General features: G+C 46.1%; 1 protein-coding gene and 1 long non-coding RNA gene across 2 annotated transcripts; both read left to right on the top strand.

Moving 5' to 3' along the window:
- Positions 1 to 6: 6 nt before the first annotated feature.
- Positions 7 to 2,873, top strand: EGR1 (early growth response 1). Its single transcript, XM_085312692.1, has 2 exons — positions 7 to 294; positions 588 to 2,873. Exons 1-2 carry the CDS (start codon positions 60 to 62, stop codon positions 1,883 to 1,885), a joined length of 1,533 nt encoding a protein of 510 aa, XP_085168818.1. The 5' UTR covers positions 7 to 59; the 3' UTR covers positions 1,886 to 2,873.
- Positions 2,874 to 5,671: 2,798 nt separating this feature from the next.
- LOC146591439 (uncharacterized) lies at positions 5,672 to 6,984 on the top strand. Its single transcript, XR_014896769.1, has 2 exons — positions 5,672 to 5,758; positions 5,922 to 6,984. It is a non-coding gene; the product is annotated as an uncharacterized LOC146591439 (long non-coding RNA).
- Positions 6,985 to 12,017: the final 5,033 nt, after the last annotated feature.

The following is a 12,017-nucleotide window of genomic DNA, read 5'->3' as shown; positions in this document are numbered from 1 at the left end:
GGCCCGTCCGCCGGGCCCGCGGGCGGCGCGTCCCGGCGCAGCCCCCAGCCAGCGCCCTCATGGCCGCGGCCAAGACAGAGATGCAGCTCCTGCCCCCGCTGCAGATTTCCGACCCCTTCGGCGCCTTCCCGCACTCTCCCCCCGCCATGGACAGTCACTACCCTAAGCTAGAGGAGATGATGTTGCTCGGCGGCGGCGGCCCGCAGTTCCTCGCCCCACCCGGTGCGCCGGAGAGCGGGGGTTTCGGTCCCGCCGGGGAGCCCGCGGAGCAGCACTTCGAGCACCTCGCGGCAGGTAAGCGGGGGCCCGCGGCGGGCGGGGAGCGCCGCGGCGGCGGCGGGGCTCCGCGCTGCAGCGGCGCCCCGTCCCGGCGGCTGCGCGGGGGGATTCTCCTGCCTGCGTCAGCGGCTCCGGGCTCGCTGCCGCTGGAGACCTGCCAGCGGCGCTGCAATATGTTACACTCAATTATTAATTAACCAGAAGCGAGTATCTGGGGCTGTGCTGTGCGGGGAAGGCTTGCGAAGCGCTGGCAGCAGCTCTGGAGCTGCAGCGGCTTTTAGAAGTAATCACTACTCTTCTCTTTTCAGACACTTTTCCCGACATCTCCTTGAATAACGAGAAAACCCTGCCAGAAACTAGCTATCCCAACCAGACCACACGGCTGCCACCGATAACCTACACGGGGCGCTTCTCTCTGGAACCAGCCTCCAGCAGCAGCAACACCCTGTGGCCAGAGCCCCTCTTCAGCCTGGTCAGTGGGCTGGTGGGCATGGCAAATCCAGCCCCTACCTCTACATCTTCCTCATCATCACCATCCTCCTCCTCGCAGAGCCCTCCTCTGAGCTGTTCTGTCCAGGCCAGCGAAAGCAGTCCGATTTATTCAGCTGCACCAACTTTTCCTAACTCCAGCTCTGATATTTTCCCTGAACCACAGACCCAGTCTTTTCCCAACCCCTCTGGAGCCCCCATCCAGTATCCACCTCCAGCTTATCCAGCCACTAAAACCAACTTTCAGGTGCCCATGATCCCGGATTACCTGTTCCCTCAGCAACAGGGTGAGCTCAGCATTGTTCCAGCTGATCAGAAGCCCTTCCCAACCCTTGAGACCAGAGCGCAGCAGCCTTCCCTAACACCATTGTCCACTATCAAGGCATTTGCCACCCAGACTGGCTCCCAAGAGCTGAAGACCCTCAACACTAACTATCAGTCCCAACTGATCAAGCCCAGCAGGATGAGGAAATACCCCAATCGCCCCAGCAAGACCCCTCCTCATGAGCGGCCCTATGCCTGCCCAGTGGAGTCCTGTGACCGGAGATTTTCACGGTCTGATGAGCTGACTCGGCACATCCGCATCCACACGGGACAGAAACCTTTCCAGTGCCGCATTTGCATGCGGAACTTCAGCAGGAGTGACCATTTGACCACACACATCCGCACACACACAGGGGAGAAGCCATTTGCCTGTGACATTTGTGGCAGAAAGTTTGCCAGGAGTGACGAGAGGAAGAGACATACTAAAATCCACCTYAGGCAAAAGGACAAGAAAGTGGAAAAGGCGCCGCCAGTCTCAACTGCTTCCTCGATTCCTGCCTACTCGTCCTCTGTGGTCACATCCTACCCTTCCTCTATTGCCACCACTTACCCCTCGCCGGTACGCACCGTGTATTCTTCCCCCGCCCCCTCCTCCTATCCCTCCCCTGCACACACCACCTTCCCATCTCCATCCATAGCAACAACCTACCCCTCAGGCACTGCCACTTTTCAAACCCAAGTGGCTACCTCTTTCCCATCTCCRGGGGTCACCAACAATTTTGGCTCACAAGTGACCTCAGCGCTTTCAGAAATGACATCAACCTTTTCTCCAAGGACAATTGAGATTTGCTGAGCCCTCCTGCTGGAGCAGGAGTGTTTCTCTTCTGTTGGTACTATATCAGACATGGAGTTTCCAATTACTCCCCAACACCATACGTAGCAAGGCTGCCTAACTTTTCTTTAAACTTCAGCTGCCTGAAACAGCTGCCATTTAAGTTTTCCACCTCTGTTAAAAGACTTGCATGGACTGTGGATATAAGTTCAGTATAATTTTCCCCATAAACAATAACCTTTTATTAGGGAGAAAGGACCTTTGATTAAGCACATAGCTGATGTGAATTGTACATGTGCCATGGTTTTGCTTTCATTTAGGTACTATTGATGTGAAAAAAAAATCTTTGCATATCCATATCGTATTATTTGGAGTTTGCAGGGCCATATTTTGTAACTGTTAATTCTATTTTAGTGACAAAGCTGTAATGAGTTTCAAAGTTCTTTGGGAACAGCACTTACTGTATTTGAGCATGTTAGAGTGATGCTATGTAAATATCACCTGATGAGATACTCACATGTGGCAGATTTATTTTTTTCTTTAAAGTTACCAGTCTTGGTGCCTTTTTGTGAAGCCTTGCTGACGTCATGCATTTATGTGAATGGATGCTTTGCATCTTGCCTTAAAGTGAAAGGGATGTTACTCACGGAATGTATGGGAGAACATGGGATGGCTGGGGAGGGGAGTACAAGGAAGCCCTGGGGAAGAGAATGTAAAAAAAAAAAAAAAAAAAAAAAAAAAAACTCAAAGTCTATTTTTGTTACAAAAAATGTAAATTTATATATATATATATATTCAAGAATTGGAATGTTGTAGTTACCTACTGAGTAGGCAGCAATTTTGTATGTTATGAACATGCAGTTCATTATTTTGTGGTTTATTTTTACTCTGTAATTGTGTTTGTTCAAATGAAAGTGACTGGCTTCTAAACACATTGAATGCGCTTTCCTGCCAATGGGTTATTTGGTGTACAATGCCCTTCAGAAAAAATAAATAAAATATCAAACCATGCAGACTTTCACATTTTTATTCAAGCTGTTACATAAAAAGGCTGTGATGCAGCTACCCTGATGGCTTTAGTGGCTGGGAAGTAACAGGTACTGCTTGCCTCTTTGAGAAATATCAGCTTAAGTAGGAGGAAAAAAAAAAAAAAAAGGGAAAAGGAAAAGGAAAAGGAGAGGAGACTTTAAGTACTCCTGAGTCCAGTTGATGGCAAAAGCATGGATGAAGAACACACTTGCATTAGGTGCATCAACCTCTATTTGTGAAGTAGCCATGATTCCTCTCTTCTGGCCCAAGACTTCTCCATAAGCATGTGGGCAGACCCCAAGAAAAACAACTGGTCCAGTGATGAAAACGAGGTTTGAAAACTAGAATCTCAATCTGAGTGTTCACAGGCAGTTAGAAATGTAACTGGGTACTGGGAGAGAGATGGCAAGGTAATAGAGTGGTTTTGAGCTCGGAAATGCAATGCTTTTGATCTGAGTGGCTGGCAGATGGAAGACAACCCTGCTCAGCTGAGGGCTTTGTGGAGTCCTCCTTGCCACTGCACATGGCATAGAAGCCCATATGACTGACAGGCTTCAGAATAGCTGTTTCAGCCTTTATAGGCAGATGAGATGCTTGCACGTGGCAAAATTTTTATTTTTCAAGTTCCACATCTTGGGGCCTTTTTGATGTAAGTTGTATGGAGTGACCTCAGAAGAGACTGCAGCTGTGAGAACTGGCGTTGCAGGTACAGAGAGGGTCATGGGGTCAATTCTTTCAGAAGGGCTCTCTACAGACCACCAATGCTCAGAGCTGTGAGGAGCTGGGATGCCTTGGTGAATGTATCTAGCACAGTTTAAATTGGCGAGCGGTAGGAAGCAGCAAGACAGTGGTTAGAAACTGCAACCTTTTGGAGTGCCTGGGTTAGTCCTTTCTCTTGGGAATGTTGCCCACTCCTGACAAATGGCACCAATTTGGAAGTTATRTATGAGTGGAGTGGCTGGTAAATCCCAGTCCATTCTCTGATGGGTAGGACTATCCTCAGGGTGCTGGGACAATGTGTGGGGAAGGACTGGGGCTGCTCCCTCTGTGCTGGCTCATKCCAGTTGTGCAGGATGCAGGCTGGGAGCTGCTGCGCACCACGCTGTAGCTGGCTGACTCTGTAGGTTGCAAGAGCTTTGGGGACTTTCCAGAGGAATGTGTTCTCAAACCAAGAGGCTGCTGCCAAGGAAGATTGGCTGTGCAAACTGAACATGCAACTGTCTGACCATGTAACTCACGTCAGGTGCCACAGAAATCCACTTATGGGAGAGAAAAACTATGAATAAAGGCTTTCAAGTGTGATACCTTGAAGAAGGAAGCAAACAATGTTATGTTAAACTAACCACAAACCTTCTCCTAACTCCAGTTCCCAAAATCAACAGCAAGGCAAACAGTTGGAGCCAACCCAAACCCCTTCTGATTTCTGGGCACTGCTTAGCTCAGATGTTGCTGTGCTGTTTACGCTGGGGGAGGCTGATGCCTGACACAGCCTGCTGGAACTGAACAACAGCACATCAGCTCCTCAGGCCTCCTCTGGAGGAGGCTCCCAGCCTGTTGCAGCTGGAAGAAGCCTGGCCTCCCACCACACCCTGCGGAGCAGCCTCTGGCTGCAGGGGCTGGAGGCACTGAAGCTGGTGAGTGCAAGGCTGCGAATAGAGGCTCAGCACTGGTGCACTGCTGCCATTCTACAGGGCCTGCAAGCTGGCAAAAGACACTTCCCTGATCGTTAGAGGTGACTCCTCTAAGTGGAGTCTCATTGCAGGAAGCTCCCTGATACCACAACGCTTCTGTTTGGGGGGGGGGGAAACAATCAAACTTATTTTGTAAAAAGCGTTGACATGTGCCAACAAGGGCCAATTTCCTGAGAATGCCCTTTGGTGTAATGTCGTGGAAGGTGCTCATACTTTATACTTTGGCATTTGGTCAAGACTGTTGCAACTTTTCCTTTGCATTGCCTGTCCCTGTTTATAAAGTAAAGCGTAGAATACATGCAGTCTTTCACTTTTGCTTGTTCCCTGGCCTTTGTCCTCTAATGTGAAAGCAGATACTACGGCCGAGAAATGCACTGACTGTACATTTTCGGTTATGTCTYTTTGTTTGTTGCTGGTGTGAAGAGCACAGGGTTTTTGATTCTTAAAATGTTTGCTCCCTAGGCTGAGAAGGAGACACTTCCTTCAAGGAGGCAACCACTGCTGGAGCAGAGTTCCAGGGAAGCAGCAGGTGCTGCCGCTGGTGGGGAATGGCTGCACTTTGCCAGAGTACTTGCAAGCCCAGCAGGGAGAAGTGGAGGCCTCTTGCCTTTCCAGCCAGTGGCTCGAGGTCTGTTTGACTGGATTAAACCACAGCTGCTTGTGATTCAAAGCCAAACTTCAGCTGTGACTATTAGCGATGACCATTAGCCATGCATCACGGCTGGCGGCGGCCTAGTTGCTCCCAAGGACTGGCACCGCTGCAGGCACCGCCACCGCTACAGCTGCAGCTGCAGCCGAAGCCTCCCGCCCCCCCCACCCCCACCCCGCGCCCGCGCCCGCGCCGGGAGCGCGCCGGGAGGCGGTGCCGCCTCACGTGGCCGCGGGGCGGCCAAGGCCGAGCTGAACCGCCGCTCCCGCGACGGCCGGAACCGAGCTGCCCATATTTGGCATTTCCTTCCCTCCTTTTATGGCGCTTCCGAGAGCCAAATAAGGCGCTTCCTGTGCGTAGAGGCTTCCGGGAGCCGCAGCCGCGGCGGGGGGCGGGCGCGCCGGGCGGAGCTCTCGGGCGCCCGCCCAGGGAGCGGCGGCGTGCGCAGGGGCTGCTGTAGCGCGGGTGTCGCGTCAGCCCTCGCTGGCAGGGCCGGGCGGCTTCGCTCGCGCGCCTCGGAAGCAGGTGGGGGGCTGCTTCCCGGGGGAGCGCGGTAGCGGCGGCCGGTGTCTGGTCTGCAAGGCTCTCCGCAGCTGCTCTTTGCTTGGGCAAATGGGCAGTGGGTGCCTTGCGCTGCTCAGCCTCAGAGCACTTCCAGGAGGGAAGCTCATTCCTTCTTTTCCTCCAGATGCAAGGGGATAAATGCTGTGGCAAGCTGAAGAGCTCAGACTCACCTGTGATATACYGTATGGCCTGTCGTACAGTGCTTGGTTGTGGTATTTTGGAAAGGCTACTGAAGAATCCTTATAAAACTGGTGGAATGCAAGTGTTAATGCTGTTTCTGTTCCTGTAAGCTGCTTTTGCTAAACAGGCCCTGGGCTCTGGCTGGCTGAAGAGACCACAACTGCTAAGAAGAGGCATCACTAAGTAAGCAGAGACTTGGTCGTGGGCCTGCCTTTCTTCTGTGGCTTTTGCTGCTGCCTGTTTGGGCAGTGGAAGGCTGATTCTGTGGGCCTAAAGACCTTCCGTAAGCCCCAGCAATGCTGTTCTGCAGCCTGAGCCGGGCGCGCCGTGGGAAGAGGCTGTAGGGGCCTTGGCGGCCGCAGAGCCTCCAGAGAGCTGCTGCCTGTCACACTTTCGCCTCCGAGCAGTGGCTGGCTCTGCAGGAGGGGGTCTGGCCTCCGGTACAGCAAGCTGTTTAGAGGAGCAGTGAGGCTGTATTTGTTGGCTCTGTGTGTGTGTATGTATGTTAGTGGCTGTTTCTTTCAGTATTTTTCTGTTTGTGGCCAAGGATGCTGTTAGAGATCTTGAGAGTTAGAGTGGAGGTAATACAGGTATGAAGAGAGTTTAGGTGTGTGGTCATTGAACTAAACCTCCCATATATTTAAATGCATACATTTTCTTAAGGTAGCCTTAGTAAGCGCTACTAATGATACCCAGAAGAAAGGTTATATCCTTTAAAGTCCCCCGAGGCACTTGAATGAAATCTGATCTGTAGCTGAAGAGCAATTTTTTCAATGGTTATCTGTTATGCTGTAGTGAAAATAATGGCTTTATGTTTAGAAATCCAAGCCTGACTGATTGATAGACTTTAATGATTTGTGGTCTTGACTTGATTAATGTTTTTTTTTAATAGTAACAGAGGCTGAGGTGTATAGATAGTGTCTAGCACTCTGTGGGCTCCAATTTCTGATTATTCATTGGCACAGCCATAATGAAAATAAAGGATGGTTACAGAGTAATAGTCTGAATGTGCACATTTATCTCCTTTAATTATAAAATGCATTAGTCAAACGTGCTTCTTGGACTTCCTCTCCTCTCCCCCTCCCGGAGTATATAGGTTTATCTTCCTGACTTGTAGGCTTTTCGTACTACTTTTTCAATCTCTGCCCACGAATAATCAATAGATAATAACACTACTCGTCCGTAGTTAAATTTTGTTATTCAATACTCTCTCTAGGATTCACCTGAGTAGTTTGACCTGATCTGCTCTGGCTGCTGTAATATGTGGGTTCCCCCGTAACAAACTACTGAGTATTAAAAATGGAATTGCAAACATCAGAGTTAGAGACATAGGGAAAGAAAAGCTTGGTTTGATCATTAAAAGGTGGTGACTACTTTGAGCCTCTTGTGAAGCTGCAGCTGGAGAACTTAAGCAGACTGAGCACTATTCCTTCWCTGACAGCGACTGTTCTTCAGCCTGGTAAGTTCAGGGGATGGCTTCAGAATCCCTTGGGAACAGGCAGCATCATCAGCGGTGACATCGAAGCCGTCTGAGTGGCTGTACTGCCTTGCATGCACAGCCCTGAGGAGCCCCTGGGAGCTGTGCCTGGCTGGGTACCGAGTCCCCGACTGGCCTGATGCCTTCAGATATGTGGTGTCCTAGGGGCTGAGAGTGAACTGGAATAGTGCACTCATGTTTCCTGAACGCATGTATAGCAATTCTAGTCCTGGCAGCCTCAGGGAGTCCCTCAGAATACTTATAAAACCTAAATGGCAGTGAAAGAAGTGTGACTAAATCCTGGAAAGCAAATGCCCTGCACTGAATGAGTTTAATTTTGATTTATTTCCACTTTTAACAGTACTGGCTACGTTAGTCTTTGGAATACCTGAAAGTACACTGGAGCATATGGAAATGAAGGGATGGACCCTCAATGAGTAAGTCTTGTTAAAAACTTCCTTGGAATACAACATTAACGGTGGTTCTTATGCAATAATCTAAGAGGTTTTTACTTAATTAGTTTGAGGACTGGGCTGGAAAGATCTTTGTGTGTAGTTGGCAATCTGACATAAAGTTGAGGAAAATCTACTGCAGCAGCATTTTAAACTAAAGGTCTCAGCAGCGCTTTTTAACACCTGTTTACATAAATAAATTTGAAGATTGTAAGATGTGTTTAAATGCACTGGGAAACGGCTGTTATAGGCATTGAATTTAATGGCAGAAAGAGTCCACATGTCTCGCATTTACTGATCAATTGCCTTGAAGAGGAGTACCTTTTGTGGGCAAAACCAGGCTGCCTGAGGAGCTGTAATTTTGATTATACTATGCCAGGGCTCTCTAGGACCATAAAATGAACATACTTTTCTTTTTTAATGTTTACATTAAAGTACAGTAGTTAGTTAATAACTAGGCAAATATTGTCGATGATAATGTTAAGAAAATTACAATACTAGAGCAAAAGAAGCCCAGCCTCTGGAACACTGTCCGAGGTAGTAGTTGATACTGAGGGAAGAATATATGACCAGGATGATTATTACAGTCTGGGAATATCCTCCCAGTTTCCAGTGGCTGTGACTTATGACTAATATTTATAATTAGCCAGAGCTGGTGTCTTTGCAGATTTCTTCTGTGACTTTGAGTGATTTCTGAACCTCTAGAGAGTTTTAGCATCCACAATATTCAATGGAAAAGTAAATTTTGGCTTAACCAGTTAAACTGGTTAATTTAGCGATTGTGTTCTACTTCCTAATTTTGTTTCATGCCTCTTAAGTCCTCTGTTGGAAGAGAGTGAACAATGCCAGCTCTGTAAAACCTACAGATCTCTATCATCCTTCCTCTGCTTTCTCGCTCCCGGGCTGGAGAAGCAGAGTCTGTTTTGTACCGTGACTGCTCTCTCCCTCATATCATCCTTTTCTCTACCTTGCGTAATTCTGCTGTATGGTTTCAGAGAGGCAGAGGCCTGCACTGCATACCATATTCAGGATGAAAGAGCAAGAATTTAGATTAATAGTAATATAATTATATGTTGGGGTAGTTTTTTTTTTTTTTTTTTTTTTTTTTTTTTTTTCCTTTTTTCCTTCTTTTTTGTTTTTTTTTTTTTTTCAAAGTACTTTCCAACATTCTGCTTGGCTTTTGGTCAAGGAACTTACCTTTTAAATCCATTATTATGTCAAGATCTCTTTTGAGGTGGTAACAGGATTTTCAGGGACCATCATGCAATATGTAATTCAGATTGTTATCCCTCCATCCTCATGCCTGCATGTTCCTTACATATGTTATCCACACTGATTTTTATCTGCAGCTTTGTTGTCTATCCCCACAGTATCCCTGCAGTAACTTTACAGCTTTTTTTTTTTTTTTTTTTTCCCTAAAAAACACTTGGAACATAATATTGTCAGAAGTCTTTGCCACCTTGCAATTCACCTGACTTTCCAAGACCATGGTAAATATGATAAATTTCTCAGAGCTAAGCAGAGATCTCTGCATGAGTCTGTGGGTGTTCTCTCCTGACTGTGAAAGCTAACCATCTAGCCTAGTTCTTTCCATCTTTTAACCAGTTGCTTTTGTGTGGCAGAACATTTCCACTTGTCCCATGCAGCACAGRTTAAGAGACTTTGCTGAGAGTCCATACTGAACAGCTTTTGGAAATCCAAATACAGTATATCAACTGAATCTCATGTCTGTACGCTCACTAATTCTTCCAAATAATTCTAAAAGATTTGTCGAGTATGAATTCCCTTTACAAAAACTGTGCTTACTCTTTCTCTGCACTTACTATTTACTCATGTACCCACTACTTCTAACTTTCAGAATAGCTTCTGTCAGCRTGCCTAGAACAAGAATTTACAAGCCTGAAGCTTTCCAAAACATTTTAAAATTTGTTTTTGTGTGCTACCTTCCAGTCCCCTGGTGCTGAGGCCAGAATACCACAGCTATTACACTTGCTGTTACTTTATGATCTCATGACTAATTGCTGTTCACTTTGCTGGCTTAATCTCTTCTGTAATCTTTCCCACAGACATCTCTGTTTGAAATATTCTGTGATGCAACTGCTGTAAAGTAAGCTTTTGGTACAGGAACTTTCTTAAGTTTGCCTGAAATAAAATGGGTACAAAAAAATCCACTTTCAGTGCCTTTCTTACGTTTTGACTGTCAATAAGCCTTACAAACTCTTTGATAGTCTTCTAGTTCCTCACATGACTGAGAATACTCATCAGTTCTCGTGCTGTCTGCAGATTGTTTTCCTCAAACTATTTTTCTGGCCTGTGGTATTGTGCTTTAAAGTGAAAGTTTGTGGCCTGTTTTCTGCCTCAGAGTATAACTTCCTTTTTTTGAAGGATGTATTAATTCCCTCTTATCAGAATAATTATTCTGGATCTCTCCTTAGCCTTTCCTAATAGGTGATAATGTACAATCTCTGATACAATGTCTTTTAAATGTTCTTCCTGCAACTTGAAAATATTTTATTTTTCTACCTACTCCATTAGTTTCTTTTTATGTAAAATAAAGAAGTTTAAATCCCTTTCTGAAGCTGGGAGCTATTATAGTGGATATTAGGGTTTTGCTGTTCTTGTGTTTCGATGAATGCTGCTGTAGGCTTTACTTCGGAATGCAAAGATTTTATGTCTTTGCTTCTACAGTATGCTTCAGCTCAAACTATGCTCTTTCTAACACTTGTTGCCTTTTCTGTAGCTCTTAGATTAAACTTCTTTTTAATTGTAAATGTCGTTAGACTAATTTCATGTGGTTTATGAAGGCCATGCCTCCTCGATGGTTTCTTTCTATTTTAAATGTTTCTGTAGTCCTAGTGATTTGGAATCCCTCTTCCGTGTACTTCCCCCCCACCCTGCTCATGTATTGTCCCTCAGCATCTCTAGTCCTTTATGTGATAATGAGAACTTTTTTTTAAAAAAAAAAAAAGTCTGTCAGGGAGGCCTTTTCCTTTGATTCCATATTTTAGTCTAAGCTTTTTTTACCAAAAAGTCTCCCCTATCTTTTTTCTCTGTGTCCTTGGTATCCGCGCAAATGAAGACTAATATTTCTTCCCTAGGATTTCCAAAAAAATCTCTCCAAACAACTCCTCTGCTCCTCTTTTTTCTGCATTTGTCTGGCAAGTCATAATCCTATGTAGTCATATTGCTGAAATTGCATTGCACATCATTGTAGCTTACCTTGCGCAGTGCTGGGGCTGCCAGTTCCAGTTGTTGTCACTGAAGGTGTTGTTTGAATGGTCTCACTGAGTTCCTTGGCCCCAAGATACTTTTTTCCTGGGAGCCTGTGTCCCAGGCACCTGGGACTGGTAATTGATTGGCCTTTGCACAATAGTGCAACCCCTCTGCCACGACTGGTGATGGGGATGATGTAGAGAGTGGTCATTGTAATTTATTTACCCATTTCACAGGTGTCAGTCCTGCATCAAAGTCATTCAGATAATCAAACTACGATAACTGAAGTTCTTCAGCACAGTTAAGATTTTGGCCTTAATCATCAAAGGTGAACAGGTTTATAAAATATTTTTTTAAAACAGAAACCAGCTCTAGAAGAGAGGGCTGGTCACAAAATTAATTCTTCCCCTAATGAGTAAAGTTAGAGATATTCAGAACCAAATGTTTTCTCCTCTTAGCTACAGATTTTGCTGTTTTGCTATAATCTTTCCTGATCTAACACAGAATGTTTTCTTGCTTAAATAGAATTTGACAAGGTGTAAATTTATATAGGWTCTATTAGAAATATCAAAACTCACAATGTTCTTGCAAGTTGAAGTTTATAACCTTTTATGTCTGAAAGAGACAAGCATTCATAAGCAGAGAACATCCTTCATTTTTTTGAAGCAGGAATGCTAGGTGTAAAGAAATATCTTCCTTTTTAAGGGAGGGTGCTTTTTCTGTCTTTTCCTGCATGAACTATTTTAACCCTAAGCAGAGGAGAGGTAAAGTCACTCTAATCCATGCCATCTGTTCATGGACTTGAAAGGCAGGCTACGTGGTTGCAGTGCCTGGAAAGCTGATGCTGCACATCTTCCTCTTTTGCTGTGGCAGGACAGAGAGAGAGAGGGATTGTGTG

The sequence above is a fragment of the Rhea americana genome, unplaced genomic scaffold (genome assembly GCF_003343005.1).
Source record: "Rhea americana isolate MKP2758 unplaced genomic scaffold, rheAme1 scaffold_37, whole genome shotgun sequence".
Lineage (NCBI taxonomy): Eukaryota > Metazoa > Chordata > Aves > Rheiformes > Rheidae > Rhea > Rhea americana.
Note: the sequence above shows the minus strand (reverse complement) of the source record. Positions and strands in the feature narration are given on the sequence as shown.